This window comes from Coffea arabica, chromosome 3c (genome assembly GCF_036785885.1).
Source record: "Coffea arabica cultivar ET-39 chromosome 3c, Coffea Arabica ET-39 HiFi, whole genome shotgun sequence".
Classification (NCBI taxonomy): Eukaryota; Viridiplantae; Streptophyta; class Magnoliopsida; order Gentianales; family Rubiaceae; genus Coffea; species Coffea arabica.
The window spans coordinates 7,948,450-7,975,633 of record NC_092314.1 but is presented as its reverse complement, the minus strand read 5'-3'; the positions used below and the strand labels follow the sequence as shown (position 1 = coordinate 7,975,633).

General features: G+C 35.8%; 1 protein-coding gene across 4 annotated transcripts; it reads left to right on the top strand.

The window, feature by feature from the left end:
• The first annotated feature begins 398 nt into the window (after positions 1-398).
• LOC113734484 (beta-galactosidase 9) lies at positions 399-22,177 on the top strand. 4 transcript variants are annotated; one of them, XM_027261056.2, is made up of 20 exons: positions 399-549; positions 663-870; positions 2,184-2,279; positions 2,381-2,493; positions 2,917-2,983; positions 3,318-3,410; positions 3,904-4,047; positions 4,315-4,403; positions 6,419-6,524; positions 6,958-7,045; positions 7,194-7,315; positions 13,074-13,268; positions 13,926-14,158; positions 16,888-17,003; positions 17,719-17,816; positions 18,272-18,382; positions 19,406-19,516; positions 19,763-19,971; positions 20,178-20,526; positions 21,421-22,177. In XM_027261056.2, exons 2-20 carry the CDS (start codon positions 676-678, stop codon positions 21,556-21,558), a joined length of 2,673 nt encoding a protein of 890 aa, XP_027116857.1. In that variant the 5' UTR covers positions 399-549; positions 663-675; the 3' UTR covers positions 21,559-22,177. The 4 variants fall into 4 exon arrangements, with proteins under 4 accessions (XP_027116857.1, XP_071938264.1, XP_027116859.1 ...); XM_072082163.1 differs by having other exon boundaries at positions 466-549; positions 658-870; XM_027261058.2 differs by having other exon boundaries at positions 494-541.
• Positions 22,178-27,184: the final 5,007 nt, after the last annotated feature.

Below are 27,184 nucleotides of genomic sequence, written 5' to 3'. Positions count from 1 at the left end.
AAAGTTTATTTGATCCTATTCCATCGGCATTTGTGTTCTACATTTGCTTCTAGAATTAAAATATGATACCAATATATAAAAGAAAAAGAAAAATTCTTTCTTTCTTTACTCCAGTTAGTTAGAGCTGAAAGATGAATCATATTATTTTATATTTAAATCGATCTCGATTTAATAAGAGTTTATTTGCGTTTAATTTGCCAACTAGTTAAATCAAGTATAAATAATATTTTATGTTTAATAACTTTCAAACTAGATAAAAATTCGTTCAAATTCTGTCCAACAAATAAATAAGTTAAAATTGAATAAAATTTCTTCATTAAAATAATCAAAAAGTTTAAGACTAATATTTTGTTTGATTAGGTTTATTTACATCTCGTCCAACAAATTAAAAAAGAAAAGAAAAGAAATTCTTTGTGACGGGGTAAATTGGTCAATTAGTACTGCTACTTCTGGAGGCAAGCAACAATATCCACTTCAAAAGTCTACCTTGTCCACGTCACTCCTTTCCTTCAACTGCCGGAACTCCTCCTCTGACACTGATGTAACGTTGTACTAATCTCTTTCTCTCTTTTTTTTTTTCTTTCCATTTTTTAAATACTCCTAATACGAAATTCTATCCTAAAAGCGTCCTAATTGTGTGTTTTATTCGTTGTGGAGAAAAGAGAGAAGTGGAAAATGGTGGTTGGGAGAAGAATGCTGCTGCAATGGCTGATGATTACGGCGGCGTTGACGTTGCAATTAGCAATCCTCGCCGGCGGCGAGTATTTCAAGCCGTTTAATGTCAGTTACGATCACAGAGCTGTAATTATTGACGGAAAACGTCGTATGCTCATCTCCGCCGGAATTCACTACCCTCGGGCCACTGCTGAGGTAAGTCATAGCTATAATTCTCCGTGCTGGAAGTAGTGAATTTCCTTCTTAAATGATTGGATCATCAGCTTGAATTAGTTACTCTTTTTCTTGATAAGTAGCTTGAATTACCTCACTTGAACTGGTTGCTATTTATTTATGCTAGATACTTTTTCATAAGAAAATAATTGGAAATTTGAGCTTGGAGCGCCATTTTAGTTAATCAATGAGTAGTGCATTAGTTTCTGATATTTTGTTATGAGGGTCACCATGGACAGTTATGGGCGTCAACAAGCCTAATCAAGGTTTTTTTTAAGAAGTAGTTTGTTTATTATAATGAACTTGATATTATGGTCAAAATTGGCTTTTTTTTTTTATATCTGGAGCCAAACTCAAGCTGGCTTTTATCGAGCTGAGCCTGAAGCGAGCTCAAGTAGGTTGAGTGTTTACATATTAAATTCAAATATTATGCAAATCAAGTTGAGCTTGAGCCAAGCTTGAAACTTTAATGAACAATCAATGTTGTTCATGTTTGGCTTGATTAGTTGGCAAACCAAGGTTGAAAGGGCTCTTAATGAGCTGCTATGTTACTCGGACTTGGGTATGGGAGTCCATTGACACGGGTACTCTAGTGCAAAATGTAGACTCCGACACGGGTTCGGCAGGGCGAAGTGAAGAATCCCAGTAACATAACTGAGCTGAGCTCAAAATTAAGTATCGAATAGTTTGTTCATCTTTTAGCCCTGTTTGCAGATTATTAATCAGAATAGAGCTCCAAATGCATCCTTTTCGCTAAATCTGCTAAGTGTTTTTCTCCTTTTCTCTTTTGCTTTTCTGAGAATTTTTAGTACCTTGGATTAGAATCATATTCAAATCACAAACATTTGGAGCTGTATAATACAATTCATGGGTTGCTAATTCATTATGGAGGACTCTAGAAATAGTAAGATAAAAAGTAGAAACCGACCTTATGAAAATTTATATGTTTTTTGCAAATACGATTTCTAGAAGTTTTTATGACTAGCTTCTTCACCATTATTAGAGAATCCAGTTGAATGGCTTGGAGAAAAGGGAAGGAAAGAATATATCTGTTATCACCCATTAGTTAGGGCTCGCATATAGTACTACTTTATATCAGCTAACGAAGGATTAACTACATTTAAAGATTAACTGAAACTGGAGAGGTGAAAACCTTTCTTTGTCTGACTTCTCAATTTAGTAATTTTTTGTTTTTCACCTTTCCCCTTGTGGTCCAGAGGTAATATTTCTGGTTTGTTAGCCAAGTTTGTTCATGTCCTGATTGAGTTCTTATGGGAGTTGTTATGCGATGTTAGATGTGGCCAGATCTTATAGCAAAGAGCAAGGAAGGAGGAGCAGATGTAATTGAAACATATGCATTCTGGAATGTTCATGAACCAATTAAAGGACAGGTAGGAATGTCTCGGCATTTGTGTGCATGGCTTTACTTGTGAAGGATTTATGGACATACATACATGTTTACATTGTTTACATTTATGAATTGCCTTTTCAGTACAACTTTGAAGGCAGATACGACATTGTCAAATTTGCCAAGCTAGTTGGTTCAAGTGGACTCTATCTCCTTCTTCGAATCGGTCCTTATGTTTGTGCAGAATGGAACTTTGGGTTGCACCTTCTTTCTCATTCTGATGATTTTTTTTTTTCTTTTGAGCATATGATACCTTATATATACATCATCAATGTCGTCCATTTTTATATTCATGTAACACAACAGAAAAAGAAAAAAGAATGACCTGGTGTAATTACCTTTTCAAAGGCTCTTACCTACTAGGGAACTCCACAACCATCTTCAATTATTGTCAAATATGTAAAAATTGCTCCCAACCAATAAATAAATCCTACTTTGACTTGCATAATGACCAAAAAATTGGAGGCTACGGTTAACACCCACTAGCAAAAAGTGGAAGGTTTGTTCCATGAAATGCGTGGGTTGACAGTTTATAGCTCTCAATGATAAATATTTTCACCAAGCAAAGCATATTTAAACAATTAATATGTCGATTGCTTATGATGTTCTTTTTTTTGCAGGGGATTTCCAGTTTGGCTGCGAGATATCCCTGGTATAGAATTTCGGACTGATAATGCACCCTTCAAGGTAAAAGCAACGAGTAACACTCATGATTTATTTAGGCATCTTAGTTATTGCTGGTAATAACTCGACCTTTTGCTTTTGGATGTCTACTGCTTGTGGTTTTCTCCACTATGTTACTCGAGTTTCATCATATGATCGCAGTCTTTGTCAAATAGAAACAGAACAAGATTTCTGGTTCTCTACTATATTACTTTTGCTTCATCACCATATTGGTGGTCTTTGTCCAACGGGAAAGAGAACCTTGTTATCCCTATTTTCCTGGTCCAAATCAGAATGGACTATTGTAAGCCTAGGATTGGCACCATTTATGATTTACACAGTGTCATACTTCTGCTAGGAGGAGATGCAGCGGTTTGTTAAAAAGATTGTGGATCTAATGCGAGCAGAGTCACTCTTCTCATGGCAAGGTGGTCCTATCATTATGTTGCAGGTGGTATACGAAGTTATTACCTTTAGAATCTTTTCCCAATTGCATATTACGTGTCAAATAACTGAATGTGCTTGCTAACTAAAGCACACATTAGCTCAGCTAAAGTGGCTTTAACTCTTGGACTGTTTTTGTGATTGTGGTTTTATTATACACTTGAGTTGGATTCTGTCATTTTCCTCTCTCTCTCTCTCTCTTTCTGCTTGTTTATATTTGTGGTTTTGCTGGTGCATGGTGCATTCTCAGCATGTGCTATAGTATATATTATAGTTTGTCCATCTGTCCTTGTGTTACACTTCCCTGAAGCAATCAGTTTCTTGCTGAGGAAATCACTTTTTTTGTTTTTGGTGGTTGGGGGGGGGGGGTGGAACTGGAGAAGAAAAACAAAATTTTCAAACATTCTCATGTTAGCTTCGCAATGCCAACACTTCAAATCTTTCTGCCCCTAATTTAGCGGTTATATAACTTCTTGTAACCTGTAAATGTCTTTGATCAGATTGAAAATGAATATGGAAATGTTGAGAGCTCTTTTGGTGCTAAAGGGAAAGCTTATATGAAATGGGCTGCTGAAATGGCTGTTGGCCTTGGTGCTGATGTTCCATGGGTCATGTGCAAGCAAGTTGATGCGCCAGAATACATTGTAAGACCTTGATCTGCTAACATGTTTCTTTCAATTTGATTTTGTTTATTTCTTCATTTATTTGAATATATAGGTTTAGTACTGGGTCACTGGTCAGCGATAACCTGATGGTCTTTGCTTTTACACCTTTAGTTTGGGTTAGTGGTCAAATATTGACCTGATAGTCTTTGCATTTGCACCTCATACCAATAGATCTTTGGCTTGCTTGGACATGATTCTGAAATTTCTGACTTCTCTGATTGTGTAGCTTAATTTTTCATCTGACAGATAGATGCCTGCAATGGGTACTACTGTGATGGTTTCAGGCCAAATTCCCAGAACAAACCGATGCTTTGGACCGAAAATTGGGATGGATGGTAGGATGAGTATTTCTGATGTTTTTAAGGTTAAAGCATTCATATCATACTTTTGCATGTATGGTGGAAATGGGAGAATGTTGGATATGAATAAGAAATTTTAGATCTGCTTGTGGTTGTTTCACAATTAGAGTTAAAAGGATCCTTTCTTATTAAGTTTGTCGTAAAAAATGGTAAATCAGCTAAGGCCTAAAGGCTGTAAATGTTGCAAGTGGTGATGGAATATAGGCCAGTGCTAGAAGCACTTCAATCCTCTTGTGTGGTTTCCCCATAGACTCTTGATGGAGAGAAACATATTTGAGCCTAAATAAATCATTCCTAGCCAATAACTTGCTGGATAAATTGGGGGGTGGTTAGGTGTTATAAAATAGGGAAAAGTTTGTACGAGAATGCAGGTTAATATGCAATATAGTGTCTTTTAAGGTGGTAATCATCAGTAAATCTATCAGCGTGCATCACTAACATGTACTTAACCCAAGAAAAGGGGGAAAGAAATTGAGAGAGAGAGAGAGAGAGAGAGAGAGAGAGAGAGAAATGAAACAGATTTGCTTCAGCTTCTCAAATTCAAACTTCTGGTTCCATTGGAAGCCTTTAAGGAGTAATATACATGATAATGTACTTTGGGATTACTGAGTCCATCACTTTTATTACTCAGCTCATATTGCAGCTATTTGTTTGAAAGTTGCAATTAATTAATTTGGGCACAAAGACATGGAACAGTTAAATTGGGGACACAAAACAAAAAGAAATCCCAAAAGAGGAGGACTCCGGGAATGTTGTCATTGTGTCTCTTGATGCTATTGTTAACAAATAACCACAAAATCAAGACACCTTTTTTTTTTTAATTTATAATTTTGGTGAGAAATGCTTCAGGAATTACCTCTTAGACACTGAATCCAAATTTAAACATCTCATGATTCCAACTATAAGATTGTGTTCCCTAATATTCTAGACACTGCATAACAGCTTTTGTTTTGTATTTATCTTGCCTTTAACCTGGCTATGTGTTCCAGACACTGGCATGGCATTTTATTTTAAGAGTGAGCTGGCTCACTTCTTCACAGGTAATCAATAGCTTATCATATCATTTTGTTTGGTAGCAAGGTGGATCTCTCTTCTGGAAGGGAAGTCACCAATTATAATTGTTGCATGTCCTAGTGCACAATCAAATAATTACATGCTTAAATATATAGCTTCAATACTCAGCTGACCATATTTGGTCATCTTTTGGGTCCCTCTATATGAAAGGGTGGGTGGGAAATCATTGGGATTCATCCCAACAGGCCAGAGTGGTCTTGAATGAGGTAAAGGATGCATATTCTTTGTTCTCTCTCTCTCCCCTTTCTCAATTTGAGAAGTCCAGTGACTGCATTATGTTAGGTAAACTTCTCTGCTTGTTGCTTAAGATGACTCCTTATTCATTTGCATTTGTAGAATAGATACATATTAGAAGATAGATGAGCAAGTTATCTTGAAAAAGGGTGAATAGATATTTTGGCATTGATGGTGTTTATACTTGCAGCATTAGGCCTGTTGACCAAGAGATTCTAGGATTAAGCCTCTGTTAGTTTGTGAGATCGTCAAATGGTAGTTAATTAAGAGCTGTCGCATAAGTACTCATATTATCCTTTTTTGAGAAACTTGAGTGAAGATGTGCTGGAGCAACTGACTAGGAGGATGGGCTCAAGAGAAAAAAGATAATCTAGCAACAAAAAGTTCTCATGTACTTCAGAGTTGTTGATGGAGATTGACAGTTTATTAAATGATATATCCTTTTAAGAGGGTCGATTTGTAACTTTGACATGGTATGAGAGGCTTGTCGCAATACAATATCAAAATTATAGAGAGAGAATCTTGGCTTTTCTTTTTTTTTTTGGGGGGGGGGGGATGAAATTGGGCTTGAAACATTTTCCAAAAATTTGTAATTCGATTGTCACCTTCTTGGGGCAAAGTTGTTTACTAATTATAAAATAAAGGCTCTGATGTTTCTTTCTGCTTTCTTTGTCTTCCTTAAGGTATACAAGTTGGGGAGGGAGACTCCCACACAGGCCTGTTGAAGACATTGCTTTTGCTGTTGCTCGTTTCTTTCAACGTGGTGGAAGCCTTATGAATTATTATATGGTACAGTTACAAACTGGATGACATATGAGTGCTGGTCATCAAAGTTGCAGTATTAGTTGTTTAATGCATCTAACAACAAAGGCTTTTCTCATGGTAGTTAATTTTTTAACTGATTTTTCTTCTTTCATATTAAAAACATACAGTATCCATGTTCAAAAGAAGGATATTTTTGTCAACGTTTTGACATTTACCTCAGAATCAATAGTAACCTGTGGTCACTTGCAAGAACAAGAAATCTTTGTTTTACTTTTCTTGACCATTTGCCTTTTTCCCTTCTTGCAGTGTTATGCTGACTTAGTTAGCCTTTTATTGTCATGGTCATCCTAAATGTCTCTTAAACATTTGGATAGTTGTATGGCAAGTTTCCTAAGGGGTTAACCAAAAGATTAATGGAAATGTAGCCAATAAATGGGTTCCTCGCTTGTGGTTTCAGTTTTTTGGTGGGACAAATTTTGGACGTACTTCAGGGGGCCCAAATCAGATTACTAGTTATGACTATGATGCTCCAATTGATGAATATGGTAGGTTTTGTAATGCTTGACTGTGACTTTTTGCTTTTCACTCTAAGGCTTTTCCTTCTTAGGTGAATGCTCTAAATTTTTCTTTTTTATTTTCCTTCTCAGTTTCAGTTAGAAAGCAGTTAACACGATCTCTTTCTTCTCTGCCTAGGACTGCTAAGCCAACCTAAATGGGGTCATTTGAGAGATCTACATGCTGCTATAAAGCTATGTGAACCTGCTCTTGCTGCTGCTGATTCAGCTCATTATATTAAATTGGGGCCAAAGCAGGAGGTGAGTAGGGATCTGAAGTCATCAAACTTTAGCAGTTGGTATATGTCAAACCATTCTCATTTTGATAGTCATAATTCCCTGCTAACCTTTTTCTATGAGTTTTGAAAGAGCATTACAAATGCTGCAGTGATATCTTCCTTTGGAATTTAAGAATCATTTGGATTTTGTGTTTTTGATTTTCTTTTTGTTTTGCTTTGGGTCAGTCGGGATACCGTATTACCCAAAAGTATGCTAAAGCATACTTGATTTCTCAAATCAAAGAGGAACAGGAACAGTTTGGGTGACAAAGTTTGTATAAGTTTCTTGATTGAGATTGTTATGTTCCTTCATTATTGTGCTTGCTAGTCTTTTCTTCTTCTTCTTCTTCTTGTTCTTTTTTTCATTTTTTTTCATTTTTTTCTGTAGGTATGAGTAGTTACCTGACATGCAAAATGTATAGCTTTAGTATTTCTCTCCTTGACAGTACTCATCCCTGCATTTGACTTCCTTTCTACTATGCATTTAACTTTATGGTGTATAATAGATAGGATCTAAGATGGTGTGTTTGATACACAGTCTCAGCAATATGAACTATTGAGAGAAAAGAAAAAACTTCAGTATGGTATAGTCCTGATGATTCTTAGGAAGAAGTCTTGGAGATAAAAATTCTTCCTTTCAAATTACAGGAGAATATTCAAGATACAGCAATTAAGTACCGTTACTTGGTCTGTTTTTCACTTTCTTAATTTTATTTTGACATTAGATATCCTATATTTTAATCTTTGACTTGGCTTGTTGGTTAGTTGGAGCCTTGAAGGCAGTAATGGTTCCTAAGACTACCTTACTTTCTCTGACCACTTCTTTCTTTCTCATACTTGAATGGTTTTACCTATTTATTGGGGTGTTGATGGTATTAATTGATTGGTAAGAGGTCATAGGTTAAATACTGACCTTCACCTGTGACAATACTTTCACGCGTATGTTTGCAAACTAAAGTGCTCAGCCTGCTTTGAGAAGGCTTGGACTTGGAGTTGTTATTTACAGGTTTATCAGAAATAGATTATTTGAGAAGTGAGTGGACATGTATGGAGATTGTGCAGGAAGCTCTTATGCTTTTCTGGTAATGTTATTGGTTGGTGGAGAATGGTAGTGTTAGGAGAATATTAGTATTCTTGTAGATAAAATATTAGTAAGGGTATTCTTGTAAATAGTTGGTTAGGTTTGTACTCCTATAAATACTAGTTGGTCACTCATAATACGGTGACTAGATGTTTTCCTCCCAAGATACCTGTTAACATGGTATCAGAGCAAAAGTCCTAGGGTTAGGGTTAAACATCTAGCAAAGTACTGTTCACGCTGTTACTGTTCACCGCGGCACTGTTCACGCTGTTACTGTTTACGGCGCACTGTTCACGCAGCACTGTTCATCTCGAGTTTTGACCTTTTCTTTTGTTTGAAGTGATATTGGCTATGGTTGAAAGTTTTGCTAATAGGGTTACCACTGATCAAGTTGAATCAAGTTCTTCAGCATATGGGTCCCAGAAGACTGTTACTATATCCGAGGAAGATTATGTTAAATTCCTATAGTACCAAGCTACAAATCACGCATCTCTTCCCTTTGCTTCTTTAGCACAAAAAGGTAATGACCCATGGATTATTAACTCCAGGGCTACTGATCATATGTCAGGTACCTCTAAAAATTTTTCTAATTTTCAAGAGTCTACTTCCTTTTCTCATGTTACTTTAGCTGATGGATCTACCACTAAAGTTAAAGGACTAGGCACTGTAGAAGTTAACCCATCTCTTCCGCTGTCTTCTGTTCTTTACGTACCCACTTTGCCCTTTAATCTAATGTCTGTTAGTAAGCTCACTAAATCTCTACAGTGCTCAGTTATTTTTTCTCCTGATTTCGTTGTCATTCAGGATTTGAAGACAAAGAGGACGATTGGTGGAGGGCATGAGCATAATGGTCTTTATTTTCTTAACTTCAATGGTCCGATTGCATGTCCTGCTACTGTTTCTCCTCTTGAAATTCACTGTCGTTTGGGTCATCCGTCTTTACAAAATTTGAAAAAGTTGGTTCCTACTTTGAGTCAGTTGTCTTCGTTAGAATGTGAGTCTTGTCAATTAGGAAAGCATCATCGTGTTTCTTTTGCTCCTAGAGTCAATAAACGGGTTTCTGAACCCTTTATGCTAGTTCATTCTGATGTTTGGGGTCCTAGTCGAGTTGATTCAAAGTTAGGTTTTAAATATTTTGTAATCTTTGTTGATGATTTTTCAAGAGTTACATGGCTTTATTTAATGAAAGATCGTTCAGAACTATATTCCATTTTTTGTGCATTTGTTACAGAAATAAAAAATCAATTTGGTGTGTCTGTACGTATACTTCGCAGTGATAATGCGAAAGAATATTTTTTCACTCCTTTTAATACCTTCATGACTAAGTCCGGTATTATTCATCAGTCCTCTTGTCCTCACACTCCACAACAGAATGGAGTTGCTGAAAGAAAGATTGGACACTTAATCGAGGTTGCTCGGACACTTATGTTGCACATGAATGTGCCCAAACAATTTTGGAGTGATGCAGTTCTAACTGCATGTTATTTAATTAATCGCATGCCATCTAATATTCTTGGAGGCCAATTACCTCACTCCGTTCTTTTTCCTCATGAATCTGTGTTTAAATTACCTCCTCGTATTTTTGGGTGTGTGTGTTTTGTTTATCAGCTTGCTCCCGGGGTGGATAAATTAGATTTTCGTGTCATTAAATGTATTTTTTTAGGATATGCACGAGCGCAAAAGGAGTATAGATGTTACAGTCCGATTTTAAATCGTTTTTTTACTTGTGCTGATGTTACTTTCTTTGAATCCACTCCTTATTTTATGAAGCAAGGTATATCTTGTGAGTTAGACCAGTGTTCCTCTTTTCCTTCTCCTGTTTTGCCAGTTCCTTCACCTTTATTACCTGAGTTATCTAATTCACCAGATTCCACAACTCGATTATCTCGTCCTAATTTTCAAGTATATTCTCATCGTTCCATGGTTGAGAAAGCTCCTGATATGCTACGCACTTCACCAATTAACTCTCAAACTTCAAATCCAGGTATAACGCCCTCCTGTGAGTCCGATCTTCCTATTGCTTTACGTAAAGGTAAGAGACATTGTACTTCTCATCCTATTTCTAATTTTGTCTCTTATTCTTGTCTCTCTCTGTCATATTCTTCTTTTGTTGCTTCCCTTGATTCGGTATCCATTCTTAAGTCTATTACCCATGCTCTCAATGATCCTAGTTGGAGATTAGCTATGCAAGAAGAGATGCTTGCTTTGGAGAAAAATGGTACTTGAGATCTTGTTCCTCTTCCTTCTGGTAAGACGGTTGTTGGTTGTAAATGGGTGTACACTATAAAAGTACAACCTAATGGTTCTATTGATAGATTGAAGGCTCGTCTGGTAGCTAAAGGATTTGCCCAGGTGTATGGAATCGACTATTTCGAGACATTTTCTTCTGTTACAAAGATTACCTCTGTTCGTCTTCTTATCTCTTTAGCAGCCACTTATAATTGGCCATTGCATCAGTTGGATGTGAAAAATGCATTTTTGCATGGAGATTTGGAAGAAGAGGTATATATGGAACAATCTTCTGGATTTGTTGTTCAGGGGGAGAATCCGCGATTGATTTGTCATTTGAAAAAATCCTTGTACGGATTGAAACAGTCTTTGAGGGCTTGGTTTGGCCGGTTTAGTAGTGTTGTCATGGAGTTCGGTCTGACAAGATGTGGAGTAGATCATTCTGTATTTTCTTGGCATTCTAATGCTGGTAAAATTTTATTAGTTGTTTATGTGGATGGTATTGTGATTACAGGTGATGATGTTGTGGGGATCCAGAAATTTAAATCCAATCTACAGGCAAACTTTCAGACAAAGGATTTAGATCATCTACAGTATTTTTTGGGTATTGAGGTAGCTCGGTTTAAATATGGGATTTATTTATGTTAAAGGAAATATGTACTCGATATGTTGAGTGAAGTTGGGATGTTAGGTTGCCGACCTGTGGATACTCCTATGGATCCTAATCTGAAATTAGTAGGAGATCAAGGTGCATTACTTGATGATTCTAGGCAATATCGAAGACTTGTGGGTAAATTAAATTATCTTACTGTAACGAGACCTGACATTTCGTTTGCAGTGAGTGTTGTGAGTCAATTTCTTGATACTCCTCGTACTAGTCATTGGGATGCTGTTATACGGATTCTCAGGTATCTTAAGAGTGCTTCTGGAAAAGGGTTGCTGTATCAAAATCATGGACACACTGATATTGAAGGATATAGTGATGCAGATTGGGTCGGTTCTGCCTCAGATCGAAGATCGACCACAGGATATTGTGTGTTTGTTGGTGGTAATTTAGTGTCGTGAAAGAGTAAGAAGCAAACAGTTGTCTCCAGATCAAGTGCAGAATCTGAATACCGTGCTATGGCTCACACTGTGTGTGAGTTGGTTTGGTTGAAAAGCATGTTACTTGAAATTGGGTTTGAGTATAAACAGCCTATGAATTTAGTGTATGATAATCAGGCGGCTGTCCATATTGCGTCTAATTCAGTGTTTCATGAAAGGACAAAACATATTGAAGTTGATTGTCATTTCATTCGAGAGAAATTACTTGACGGAGTCATCAAGACATCTCATGTACCGTCTGCAGATCAATTGGCTGATTTGTTTACCAAGAGTTTAGGGGGCTCTAGGGTGAAATACCTTTGTAACATGTTGGGTGCTTATGATATATATGCTCCAACTTGAGGGGGAGTGTTAGGAGAACATTAGTATTCTTGTAGATAATATATTAGTAAGGGTATTCTTGTAAATAGTTGGTTAGATTTGTATTCCTATAAATACTAGTTGGTGAGTGGACATGTATGGAGATTGTGCAGGAAGCTCTTATGCTTTTCTGGTAATGTTATTGGTTGGTGGAGAATGGTAGAGCAGAAAGGAGGAGTTTCTCTAACCAACCATAATAACCAACCATAAAAGAGCTTATTTTCACGTGTTAATGAACTCCAAATGGTGTATTCATCATTTCTGCTGTTAGTCAAACATTGAATGGTATTATTCTTCTTCCATTTCTTGAAAGTTTATAATGGTTGGTGATTGTCAAACGAAGTGGTAAGTTGTTAAATGATTATCTTATAGTACTTTTAGACATGTGAAACTCCAAGTTTGTGTTGCGTATTAGTATTCCTAAGGCTTTAGTTGGGTGAAGATATCAATATTTCCTTGCTGTAACAGTCCATCATAAGACAAGCTTAAAACTGAACAAAAAAAAAAAGAGTAATGACAGAGATCCACGCAAACTACTGGTTTACTGTTGTCTAATTCTAACAAAGCCTATAATTTTCTGTCAGTATCAATCATTGCCTTCGTTAATGTCATAAAACTTAACATGCCGAAGTTACTCCGTCAAGAAGTATAGGATCACTGCTAAACCATCAATTAAGTTTCAAGAATGTCTACAGTTTCTAGAACCCTCATTATTGCAACAATCTGGCCTTAAATTTTCTTATAAATCTGTAAGCATGTGCTGTCAGCTTGGAGAAAATTTGACAGTTGTAAAGATGGAGGATCTTTGGTCATTGCTAATTTTCCTTACAATTATGTGATAAAGACACCTGAAATTTTTCTACCTTCATGTGTTTATCTTTCAATCTCAACCAAACTGGCAGCAACCCTTGAATCATTTCTGTTCAGAATTTGGATTTTGATGGGGGGCCTATGTTAATAACTTCAGGCACACGTGTACCGTGGAAACATAAGGAGCCATGGCCAAAATATATCCTTGTATGAGATCTGCTCGGTGTTTCTTGCCAACATTGATGAACATAAATCAGCTTCAGTGACATTTCTTGGTCAAGTATATACTTTGCCACCTTGGTCCGTGAGTATCTTACCAAACTGCCGAAACACAGCTTTCAACACTGCCAAGGTTTGGAGATGTAATATCATTTTGGAATTTCATTTATAACCATACCATGCATCAATTAGTATTTTTTTTCACTTCTGTTGCATGTTGTCAAAAAGATTTCGAAGAAAAGAAGCTATAGGGCTTCTTTTTATTTTTATTTTTTAGCTATGGGATTGTTACTGCCAATGGGATATGTATTTCTCTTTTAAGGTACAAAATCTATACGGACTTGTTTATCACTAGTAGATGTAGGTATGATTCTTATGAAGGGAAAGCATTCATACTATACTACTTATTGAGGGCTGGTATCTGTCTTAGCTGTTTTTACTTTGAAGAGTGCGTATCAGCTCCTCCATGGCTATTGCTTTACCCTGTTTCAATTCCATGATTTCTCCAACTGGTAATTTTAATTGCATAGAAGACTATTAAAAAATGTCATTTTTTTTTGTTGTTCGAGACTCGAGTGGAGAAATTTTGGTGGAAGCTCATAACCAACCTTTTTTTTTTTAACTCTCTTCAGTTGACACATGCTAACTTTTCACCTGCTGCTTGTTTTTGTTCACTTTTTCTATCCTGTGGTTCATCCTTCTAAGTAAGAAACTACATCTCTCACATGTCATTGTCCTCCTACTTTGACCAGCAAAAGTTAATGTATAGCTATGTTCACTTTTAAAACAGGTTGCGGCCCAAACTTCCATAAAAACAGTCAGGTTTGATGTTCCCTTTTTAAAAGATGGTTCTTTTTTGGCACAATCAACAATCCAGGAAAAGGTAGCACACATCTCAGAATCCTGGTTGAGCTTGGAAGAGCCCATTGGTGTGTGGGGTGACAACAATGTCACTTTCCAAGGCATCCTAGAACATTTAAATTTGACAAAAGACTTATCTGACTATTTATGGTATACAACCAGGTATGTAGAATTTACCCAAGCGGTTATATGGTCTGGTTGTGCAATAGCTATCATTTATTTACTTTTTTATCATGTTTGTCCAGATTTTACCTGGATATGTTGCATACTGTCAATTTGATGACCAATTTTCCAATCACTTTCCATTGGCTGTGGTCATGTCTTCTTGTAGTTGGTTATTCTAATGCACATTCTCGCCCAGAAAATTAGAATCCCACCTGTGTTGAGGGTGTAATGGAAACAGCTAAAATATATGTTTTACACAATGTGAAATATGGGTGCATTCGAGTCGAGCTCGAGTATCACTATGGTTGAGCTCAAACTTGATGACTGGAGGGGTGCTCAAGCTCGAATGAGCCTGAGAGTTGAAGCTCGAGCTTGACTTGAAAGGTTCCTCCTCATGCTCGAGCTCAACTCGAAAAGGCTCAAAATAGTTGTTGAGCCTACTCGAGCTCAATTACTCAAGCTCAAGCTCAGTTAGTGGTTCTAATTCTTTAGCAAATCTCACAAACAATGTACCTAAAAGAGTAATTTTGTGATATTAATAATTTAATTAGAAAAATGCAACTACTTAAATGAGCTTGTCGAGCCTTTGAGTACTAGAATTCGGAGCTCAAGCTCGACTTGTGAGCTCAAACTCGACTTGAGCTCGGTCAATGCTAAGCTCCAGTTGAGCTGTTGACTAAGCTACTAGCGAGCTTTCAGGCGAGTGGCTTGAATCTTCTGCACCCCTAATGTAAACATAATAATTTGATACCGAGCAACTAGTGCTGGATTTTAAGCATTAGGCTATAAAGTCCATCTAAAAGATTCAGAATTCTCAACTTTTGAAATAAAAGACTTCTGCAGAATATAGCTAGTGAACTAAATGGTAAGTTTGTGGACTTTGAATGTTTTGGCTCTGTAAGATGAACAGAAACTTTTTTCTTGGATGGAGTTCAATCTTTGTTTTCTATTTTAAATCAGTCTTTCGTTTTCTAAACTCTTGCAGTTGTGGTTTTTGTAACCTAATCTCATGCCTTTTATTTACTCGTTTACTAATTCGTTAGACATATGTCTAGCAGCATACCTGAGATGGGGTATCAATATCAACAGCAGGAACTTGCATTCATCTCTTTAACCATTTTCTGCTGTTCACAGCAAAAGGTGTAAAACATAATAATATTCATGCTTAGTGGACAAACTTAGAAGTAATTGGTCTTTGCAATTTAAACTTTAGCCAGGGGAACTTTGTAATGCATGTCTTCATTGAAGTGGTGGTTGTATATGTGCTTTATTATTACCACTAATACTGGTTCATTTATCGTACTCTAATTGCAGCTATTCTTTTACCTATTTTCTTGTTAAACTTGAATGAAAAATTCCATTTCAAGTACAAAGGTTTATGCTAGGGGAAAATAATGCACACAACACTTTAGGCAATGGATTAAGAATTGTGGAGTTCTTCTAGGTTTAGTTAGTGGCTAAAGATAATTGAAACTTTTACCCTTTTTCTCTATATGGATTGTAGGCTTTATTCAGTTATCTTGGTAACACGTCTCCTCTATTATGATATGGTTTGTCTTTTGTATTTTTGACATTACTGCTCCGATAAGAGGTATCTACAAGCTTAGAGGCGATTGACATTGCAGAATGTTGAATTATATGAGGCAACTATATCGTTCCCTGACTGACAATCCTAGGAATTTAGCTACTAAAAATAAGTGTGTAATCTAAATAATGAAGGTAAAGGTCCAGAAGAAAGTATATGGCTAGTAGTTGCTTGGAGTCGTCAAAGTTTTGGTCTATCTCAAAGTAAAAATTGACTTTCACATCTAGAACTTAATGATGCTTAAGCTGTCCATGAGATGACAAACTTAGTTGTTCAAAGGCATGACAATGTAAGGTGTTCATCTAGTTTGAGTTTCAAATTTAATTTTGCTGAGTAAGGAGGTGGGATTAGGTTTGATAAATGGCACTTCCAGAGTATGAGGTCATCAGCAAGATTATTATAATTTGCTATTATTGAACTTGCCTTTTTTTCCTTGTGACAAGAGTGGTGATGTTCATTTTTTTATTCCGGGATGTCGCCATTTTCTTGATTTAATTTTAGTTTTTGCCAGTTCACGATATACAATTGTTATATCCCGCTTATGGTTTGTCTTTCTGACCATAAATGATCGAGGGTGACTCTAAGTCAAGTTTCATTCTTTCTGCATGTGTATCCCTTATCAACTTCCATCTTTTACAGCAGCAAAATCTTTAGCTTTTTAAGGAATTCTTTTTTTTTTTTTGGCATTAGGTAATTGTTTTATTTTTATTGGAGCTTGATTAAAGCGCTGGTTTTGTGGATGTTATATGTACTTAGTTTTGTACTTGTATTATGAGCAAATGCATTTGTCATTCCTTGAATGATACATCTTCATGTGATTCAGATATCTTTGAGAAAACCATGGTAAGATGCAAAGATATCTCACTTTTTCTATTAAATTTCTGGTTGTCTGCAAAGGAAATTAGTCTCAATTGGGTAGTAACTCAACTTTCAAAAGAAGAATCTGATTTTCTGAGAACTTCAGTAATGAAAGTGGATAACTTGCTATAAATACTGATTTCCCCTACCCCATGGTTGCTTGCATTCACATTCTCTGCTTTAAGAATATATTTTCCTGGTTGTTTACTTTGCTCAAGTAATTTGACAATTTTACTACGTTTGTCACTAAATGAGATCTGTTCTAATATCTGGCTAACTGCAGGGTATATGTATCTGATGAAGACGTCTTGTTTTGGGAGAAGAATGAAATTAGACCAACACTTAAGATTCATAGCATGCGTGATATGGTTAGAATATTCATAAACGGCAAACTTGCAGGTACTTACCATCATGTGCTTCATAGTTCATATCCCTCCGTGAGTGCAAACCGATGCTACCTTTCTCCATGTGGATGTTTCTGGTGCCTAGCTTTCTGCACATTGGTATTTCTGGGTCTAGCTTTGTCAAATGATAGTTTTTTTGGCTTGGCTTTCTATATCAGCATACTTTCAGCTGACTGTGGCGGACATTAACTTTGTCTTTTGGAATAAAGTAATCCTTGAGACTAATTCTTGGTGTCTGGATAAGTGTGACTGAAAAGTTTTCTCTACTATTTGATGATCTCACTTGAGCAGCATCAATGTGGACCAAGTTGGACTTCCTTTGGTGCTAACTCTATTTGCTAAATAAGCATGTTTAACCTTCAATTCCTTGAATTAGCGTGGCATGTTGTGCATAACCACAAAGGTATCATATCGTACAATTTTGCAAGTTTAAAATGGTATCGACTATAGAGTTCTATATAAAATGTTTCAGGACCCTCCCTGCTATTTCACATATTTTAAATTCATATGAATGAAATAAGTTCTGATTCCTACACCCTAAAACTATTATCTGCAACATTCTATCAAAGACTAAAGGGCCCCATTTAGTTAAACTGCTTACTCACTTGTGTTTTTCTGTAGTTCTGGACTCTCGTTCTCATTCGTTTTCCTATATTTCTGACTGTGCTTCAAATTTTCTTTGCATTTTCTAATGACTGTTGGAAGTAAAGGTAGTGCAAAAGGAAAGTGGATCAAGGTGGTGCAGCCTGTTCAACTTACTGAAGGATACAATGACATAGTCCTCTTATCCCAAACTGTGGGTTTGCAGGTATTCTGTCTCGTAAGCATAGTGTGTAGAAGGACATTTTGAACCCAAAAAGGACTAGATAATCTATTTTTCTGGAAACACTATTATCTTTCTAGTTCCTGTTTATTTTGACATTTATTTGGATCCTATATCTCAATTTCATTCATCCTTCCCTATGCCTTGTCTCCTCTACTTCCAGCAGAAATTAGTTAATTTGACAACTGGGATTACAGTTACATGTTGCTGGTTCCAGAATTATTTAAATCTTCGTGAATAAAGGACAGAGGAATGCTATTTTTTTTTTTTGCTTATCTAGTGTCTGTATATGGGCCAACTCTCGCCTTGCCTCATAAATTTTTATGTCATTTTTCGTAGTTGGCCTTCTTTTCAATCTCTAAATCTGATATAGAAATAATTAAAATTTGAAAAAGTGACTTTATCTAATGTGGATGTCAATTTTCTTGTCATTCTGTCAGAACTATGGTGCCTTCCTTGAAAAAGATGGAACAGGGTTCAGGGGTCCAATCAAACTCACTGGCTGTAAAAGTGGGGATGTTGATCTTACTAACTCATTCTGGACTTACCAGGTAAAACTCAACTCAAGATGAATCCTGCTGTACACTTTACCTTTGTGACAAATGTTGAAAAGAGTAGAAATTTAGTTTTGAAAATGCTGTCAAAGACAAAAGCTTATCTGACTCGTTCAAGTGGAATTTGGGGCACCATTTTATTGTCTTTTTTTTTTTTTTTTTTTGCTTTTTCCCTGGATGAGAGAGCACATCACTTAAATCCAAATTGTGTCTCATATAAGAAGTCCAGGGACGCTATATAGTACTGCACAGACATTCATTTTCATCGAATCCATAGTCAGTCACTCGGAGTCCATACTATTGTACCATTCTTGTTTTGGTTTTGCAAGCACTATGGCTTCTGTTTCTGCTGCGTTTCCTTCAAATAAATCATCGTAATACTTGTCTGTACTGCTAGTACTGGGGGCAATAAAAGTGTATGTTCCAATAGTAAAAAGGGAAAGGACCTCTTCCTTGGAGGAATTTTTCCCTTGGTTGAACTAGGAGTAACTGAGACAGCTGAGTTGAAACTTATAAATGAACAATGACAAACTTGATTCTTAAAGAGGGCCTGTCAAGGCAAGAATTTCTCTCTGAATTTTATGTGGTGAGCGCTTCTGTGTTTTCCCTGTCAGCTTTAAATGTAGGATGTCACCTGATTGGTTATTCCAAAATCAGAAGATTTTCAAATTACTCAGACATGAGGTAATTTTTGTCCTAAAACCATTCTTGCCACAATCATGACATTAAAAACTGTGACAGAAGAAAGGAAAAATATACAAAGCTGAACATAGAGGTATCATAAGTTTTGGAGCTGAGCAAGGATAATTGGCAAAAAAGAACACAGCTATTTTCTAAATATCTTGGAGTTCTTCTCTAGAATGTACTCTGTAGTACATTTTGGCTGACTTTGTATCCTTGTTCTGCCAAATCTGTGGTCTTGAAGTTCATGTTCTTTCACATACATGATTGACCTGCTAGGATCTATAATATGAAGATGTAATCCAGTCAAGCCTTTTTTTCCTGTATATTTGGTTTCAGGTTGGGCTTAAGGGTGAGTACGAGAGAATATATGCTCCTGATCAAAGCATGAATTCCAGATGGAATGAGTTGCCTCATGGTGCAATGTCATCCATCTTTTCTTGGTACAAGGTAACTCTATCTCTATTTAACCATTACTTGCAACACTGTCTCTGGAGATCATGCAGGATTGCGTCTTTTCCAAGCAATGCATAATGAATTTGGAAGCAAAATTACCGCTTAGAAGCTTGTTCTTTTTTCTTTCTCTTTTCAGTAGTTTCCCCTATGGGCTATAGGCAATTTGTTAGATTAAATTGTTGTTAGTATGATAGTAATTCTGAGATTTCTCTCACATATTCTCTTTTGGCAAACATGCAGACACATTTTGATGCTCCTGCTGGGACAGATCCAGTTGCTCTTGATTTAAGCAGCATGGGAAAAGGTCAGGTTTGGGTAAATGGCCACCACATAGGAAGATATTGGACTCTTGCTGCTCCCAAAAATGGTTGCCAACAAACCTGTGATTATCGTGGTGCTTATGATTCTGATAAGTGTGCAACTAACTGTGGGGAACCAACTCAAGTCTGGTAGTATCATGCACACTCAGTTGAATTGATATTGTGCATTCATGTCGCTTTTTATGTTATATATATATTTTTTTGTTGACTTAGTGGTCTAATTTTCTTTCCTTCAGTCCAATGTGTGCAGCTGCATTCATTGGTTTAAAATGCCATCAAGTTTACGCAGCATTTTGATTGCCCCTCTAATTGCTAATTTTTTATGGAAAATCTAGGTACCACATTCCAAGATCATGGTTGCAGAAGTCTGACAATTTAGTCGTCATCTTTGAGGAAACAGAGAAGACTCCATTTGATGTGTCTATTAAATTACGCTTCTCAGAAACCATTTGTGGTCAAGTGTCAGAGAAACACTATCCACCTCTAGATATATGGTCTGATCCAGAGATCAAAGATGGAAAACTGTCAGAGAGTGATATGGCACCTCTAATGAACTTGAAGTGTGAAGATGGCTATTCAATCTCCTCGATAGAATTTGCAAGCTATGGGACTCCTAAAGGCAGGTGCCAGGTTTTTGCGTTAGGAAGCTGCCACGCATCCAACTCTCTGTCTTTGGTTTCTGAGGTACGTCCTTATAATTCTTGTAGGAAGTGTAAGCATCAGGCAGCTGTCATTCTATAAGGAAGCAGATAAATGTCATTAGAAGATACATAATCAAGTTGATTTGAAGGGAAAAAAAAGGCGAATTTCATGAGGATAGCATGGTACGTTTTAGGATCTGAAGGAAAGTTAATATTTGATTCCTAATATATAGTATACTCACTGAAGGATGTCTAATGTGCAAATGACTTTTTTCATTTATCTGTTTGTTCATCGGTATAACCATTGACCTAAAAACTACTGTAGCTTTGTTTTATTTACTTGTAATAATACCTTTTGATTCAGACAAATCCATTTGGATTGCGCTATACTCTTAGATACTGTCTTAGACAAGTTTCAAGTATTCTGCTTGTCATCTGTTTGCCATATGAGTGTTGGGCATATCATGAGTTTACTTGTTTATAGATTAGCAAGTAACTGTCAGTCCAAACCTTGGTGTGCTGAAGGTTTCTATTGTAAACTAGTAGGTCAAGCGTTAGAATATATGGTTATCTATCTGCTTGCAAGGGTGGTCAGTGTACAATTGACACTCCTCAAACCTGTTAGCCAAAGGTGCTTTTGCAACCTTTCTGGCTCTCAGAGATCAGAACAATGTTTATCAAAAAACTTGTTTGCTTGGGGTACATTGAGGTCAAAATTTGTTAAGTCTAGTTTATTAATGGTTATTATTATTATAATTATTATCATTTCTACTTCTTCTTCTTTCACTACACAGTGCTGTGATGTCTAGCATTTACTAAATGCCATTCGCCTCTAATAAATAGTCTGGGGCACACATATTGCATGGAGGTTCATGAACACTAATCAAGAGCATGTTGGTTAATCAAAACACTGATTAAGGTTTTCTCATTTTTGCAGGCTTGTAAGGGAAGAAACAGCTGTTCTGTTCAAGTGTCGAATGCTGTGTTCGGAGATCCATGTCGAGGTACTGTCAAGACGTTGGCTGTCCAGGCTAGGTGCTCATCAAGTTCCAGTAGCTCTTCAGCTATGAAGTGATGAGAACATGCAACATGATTAATTAAGCTCCCTGCTGTGAGCCTATCATGCAGCTCTAAGGCAACAGCAAAAAAGAAAGAAAGAAATTTCTTGTGAGTACAAGAGTTGGATGGTAGTAGTATGTTCTTTTTCTCGTATGACTTGACTGCGCTGCCCTAAATTCACAGAAAACCAAATGCTGCACCAACTTGTATGCTTTTAAAGCTAAACAATTATCGGTGCGATGAATTGAACATTTCCAGATATTTCCCCCTATTACAGTCACGATTTAAAAGTTGAAGGCCATCCACCAACACTGTTGTTGGCTATGGGTGTTTACCCTCTTGGAGATATTTCTATCATTGTGCAGGAAGTTGCTTGATCACAGAGCCATTACACTTCCCGGGCGAACTTGTGTGGGGGAATGATGAAAAACCATACTCGGGTTTATGAATTCGATACTGGAATGCAAACCAAACACCTCCCATATGACCTTTGGGTGTGTCTGTAAGTTTGATCACTCACTTGCAATGGCAATAAGTATGGGCATTGTACGCCTAGTGATGTGTAGTTATAAAAAGGAAATACAAATAAATAAATAAATTTGGTATTAATAGATTTTACTCTTTTTATTGGGCAAGTTTGGCCAAAAAATATGTTAGCATCACTTTGTTTAGATTTGGATTTCAACAAATGATGATAGATGAAATGTTACCGTACATTGATAATTATATGGAGTAGTTTTTTTTTTTTTTTTTTTTTTTTAAAAAAAAAAGAGGCCTTGAATCCAATAATATAGATTTAATTTTGTAGTTGTGGGGCCTTGAAGAAGCACTTCGACTACCCTCTGGTATGTGATGCCTAGTTCGAGAAGTGAATGGTTTCGAGAATGCTCTGATAGACAGTGACTGATAACTATTAACTAACTATTTGAGCTTAGCTCAGTGACCATTAAGGTGGGTCTTAAGACCTTGCTTGGGCTGTAAGTGGGAGTTTAAATTTCATTTGTAATAAAAAAAATCTAAAAATTGTGTCAAAACACTCCTTTGATTTAGTAAGGTCTATTAGTCCCTAACAAGCTTTTTCTTAGTCTAAGAATAGATAGGTTATACAATAGTTATTGTGTAAAAAAAAAAAAAAAAAAAAAAAAGACAGTGATTGATAACGAATCGATTTGACAACGATTAGAGGGACTTTGCATAGGAGCTGATTTGGAGTTCATCTTAGGACAATTAATGCAGCTCACTCTCCGTAAACTATATATTGGCCATTTGGATTATAAATATTGGTCCATTGTCGTTTCTGGAGATATCCAATTCTTTTATCTCATAACTTTTGAACACAAACCTTATCTCGGCAACTAATTTAGGCATTGGATTCCATCCGGAGGACAAGCCCCCATCATGTGTCTTTCTTTTTTGATTAAGAATCAAATGCTTGTTTTAACATAATTAGCAATATAGGCAAATAAGAATTTTTGTTTTTCTATCCTGGATTGGTATAATTTATTGTATTAATAATTTTTTTTTATGTTTAAGTATGATGAAATAATAAAATAAATTAGATTTTTAGATAATTAACTCCTGTTATAATGTTAAATAATATCATGGTAACTTTGTTAACATGCAACTTTTTCTTTTTTGGTCCAAACCAGTTCAAACAATCACTGGCCCTTTTGACTCCCTGCATTTCACTCATAAAGAGAAGGTGGGATTTAAGAAACGCAGGAGAAGAGAGACATACAACTAGCTCCATGGGGGCAAATTTTATATTTCTAAGGTTTAAGGGTGTAAAGTATCACTATCCCAAAATTCAAGAAGCAAAGTGTGATTAATTATTCTTTGGTTTCTACGCATGTCTAGGCAAATGATGCAATAATGACTCTAGTGGTTTTCTGACAAGAAAAAACGCTAAAAATGAGAGATATAAATTGCCTACCTTCTCTATTAAGTATTACTTATCAATTTATAGAAGTGCATAAACGACCAAATAATCATTTTGCCTCAAAAATCGCGACTACTTAACCAAAAAAAAAAAAATCAAAGTAAATTTGAATTAGTCGAAAACTTAAAATCTAGGTTTAGTAATACCTCTTGTGAAAAATAGTGTGAAAACTAAAAATCTACCCAAGTGTACTGATAAATACAATAAATTAAAAGCTTTTGTATGTCCCTTTTCTCAAATCTCAAAGGCATCTTACCTACCCCATATTTCGCAATAAACAGAGGCTCTTTTGATATATATATATATATATATATATATATATATATATATATAGGTTGGGTTCAAGAATTCTTTGAACCTGTTTAGATAGGGTTGCTTTGTTTCAAAAATATTTCCAATGACGTTAAGAAGAAGATGTTGGTTACTAGTCAATAGATTGACTATAGAACCTTCTTCTTTCTCATCTTCATCACTAGTAATTGAGGAAGAAGATGTTGAAGTGTAATCTTTCTTTTTTCCAGATTTGATCAGAGGATTTGTCAGTTGGGCTTTGATCTGTCTTGGTTCATGGGTTTTGAAAATGGATAAGGCTGGTTGTTTTGTAAAAGAAAAACGATTTTTGAGACTCATAGGTTTGGACTGTTTATTGGGCCTTGTATTGTAGATCAATGGCTCAAACTGTTTGTAAAAGGATCCAAGATTTCTTCCTTGGTACTGATCTTCTGTTGGTTTGGGAAACCAGTGAGCTTGTTCACAAGTTATTTCTTCCCAAGGCTTAATCTTCTTGTATTGGAATCCAAGAAGGTTTTTGAAGAAATCTTTGTTGTGAACTTTGTCTCTGTCTGATCTTGCCAGGAATATATATTGATATCTTCTGGAGCTTAGGAATAGTTTTGATAAATCCTCTTGGGCTATTCCAGAATCATTATCAAATGTGAATATATCCAAGATATATCCAATTGATGTGATATTGAATAACATTGTTTCCGGGAGGATGTTCCTGTTTTATAAATCAAATTCACCCTTGTTAGTTGTGATGAGAATATTGTGAATAATATTTCTATCCATGATGAGATGCTCTTCCTACCACTTTTGAAATTGCCCAAAGAATCCTATGAATAGGATATGAGCAGTCAGTCGATTGCAACCACGTGATGTTTGATTAAATATAGCTGTGGTTGGTATGATTGTGCTTGCCACCTGTTGAGATATTATAAGAATGCTATAGCCGCATACTCCATCATGCTCGATACATAACTACTATCTGTATTGCATGAATGTCTAAGGGTATTGGGTCTTGTTTTGAAAATATCAAAATGATTTGTCTAAGAATGATATAGACTTGGGATGTTTTGTACGAAAGGATTCAAATATGGTTTGTTTAGGGTAGAAGATCCTTGAAAGTTTTGTATGATCTTAGCCAAGGCGGTTCTTTGAATTTTTAATTCTGGCTTAGGTAATGAAATAAGAAAGGATTGTTCAATCCTAACCTTTTGGTTTTTTGATTGGTCTAAAGGTTTGAAAAGCAGGTACTTGGAAGAGGAGTTTTTGGGATGAATTCGGTAAAAAGATTGAAGAGGCATTTTTCTAGATAGATTGTAAGAATCTTCTTGGCATAGATATATGCTGCTTCTTGGTCAATTCTGATCTCAACTTCATGAATGACCAATTTTGTTGAAGAAGATTCAGCCCGAATCTTTTGTTTGGTGACTAATTTTGTCGAAGAAGATCTTGCATGATTTTTCCGTTTGATTCGTCTGATAGCTTGCCATTTATTTCTTGTTTGAACAGAGGAATGATCAATTCCATTCTTCAAGAAAGATCAATTCCATTCTTCAAGAAATAAAAAGGCTGAATATATTGTTTTTTTCCGATCATCTTGAATATCACCCTTCTTGGGATATTAATTCGAGATTTGACCAGATTTGTCAAATAAGATACTTCTTGTTCCTGAGACTGTTTTCCTAGTTTGTTGAAGGTTCATGTCTCCTCTGTTTGTCCCTTGTATTTATTGGATAACCATCTTTTCTCTGTATAAGATTCCACCTTGAAGCTTGGGTACTCGATATTAAGTACCTTCACCTTATCAGGCTGCAACTGTTTGTAGGTTATAAAAGAATATATAGATAATTTAGGAATTTCTTCCTGATTATTGTTTGCAGAATTTTCTTTTGAATTTTTCTGAGAAATAAGTTTGCTACAGGAAAAATCATAGGATAATTGTAAAGAATTCTGAATTATGCCTTTAGTTGATTGGGTTTCAACTAACTGGTTTTCTATTTTAGAATAAATAATTTTTGTTTGTGCATTTCTAATAATCATAGACTTGGTAATAGGTTGAGAAGAAATTTCAGAAGTTTCCTTTTTAATAATTGGTTGGATTTTTTCCTCGATAAATTTTTCTTGAGGATTTTTGATAGTTATAAGTTTGACACTAGGTTGAGTTTTAGATAAGACATTTATTGTGGAATATCCTATGTCTAAGGAATTTCCTATGTCTTTTCTTTCATCAAGCCTAGTGGTATTGTCAAAATTGTTTATTGGTTGACCGGATGCCAAAAGTTACGAAGTTGCAATAGACTCTTAGTTTGGTAAATCTATTGGGTTTGATAGATCTACTGGCGAATTTGGTAGATCTATTTCTGCTGGGTTTATATGGATTGATTTGATGGATCTATGGATTCTGAAAGTTTATGAGAGGATTCTAGTATATGGGTTGTTTGAGATAGATCTATGGATAGATCTATAGATTCTTGTATAGAATTTGTTTGAGATAGATCTATGGATAGATCTATTGGGTTTTGGCTTAGTTTGGACCGGATTTATAAGATCTGATGTAAAAACTTGGGTTTCTATAATTTTTGACAGAGAGGATGCAGGTTTTGATATGGTTTGGACTGGATTTATGAGTTCTGGTGTGGACACCTTAGATGTTTGAGACTCATTCTAGTCAAAGAAATGAATGTTTTGTTTTGTTTTTCTTAAAAAGTCATAAAAGTTTTTTTTGTATATTTTCTCGGGCTTCTCCCTGATATTTGTCAAAAAATTGTTTTCTTTTAAAATGGTTGTGATTTACAAAGAATTCAGATCTAAGTTTTTCTTTGTCAATCTGGAATTTAGAAGATTTGTTTTCTAGTTTTCTTTGAATAAGGATTGATTGCTCAATTCGAGCAATTCTGGTTTGAAGATCATTTAATTGTTTGCTGTTTAAAGAAGAACCAGAAGATATGAAGTATGTTCTAACAGATGAAACCATAAACAAAACAATTAAATTATAAAATATTTAAACACTTAAATAATTTAAACAACTTATAATCCTCTTTCCTTTGACACAGAATCCTTCAGGATCCATGGAGGATAACCATTTTTCTAAACAGATTATAAAGGATAGTGTGAAAATTACAAGAAACGATCTAACTTTTTGAGAAAGATTAACTATACATGACGACCATATTTCCATCATAATAAAGATAGTAATAAACCTACAAGAATAGATCTAAATCTTTTGAGAAATATTAACTATGCATAACGACTATATTTCCAAACAAAATTATAAGATTGATAGTAAAAATCCATTAACCTCATATCTGATCCTTTTGGCAGTTCACCGTCCTGGAGCATACCACCTATGTTTTCAGAACCGGACCGGATAGTGACTCGGCCGAGGTCAGGGGTCAGGGGTCAATGGGTTCGACCGGGGGTC

Excerpts from the sequence above, each read along its gene's own strand:
- LOC113734484 (XM_027261056.2), top strand. The coding sequence starts at position 676 with ATGGTGGTTGGGAGAAGAATGCTGCTGCAATGGCTGATGATTACGGCG. Across the intron at positions 4,048-4,314 it reads TTGATGCGCCAGAATACATT|ATAGATGCCTGCAATGGGTA; the intron begins GTAAGACCTTGA and ends TTCATCTGACAG. Across the intron at positions 19,517-19,762 it reads CCATCTTTTCTTGGTACAAG|ACACATTTTGATGCTCCTGC; the intron begins GTAACTCTATCT and ends GCAAACATGCAG.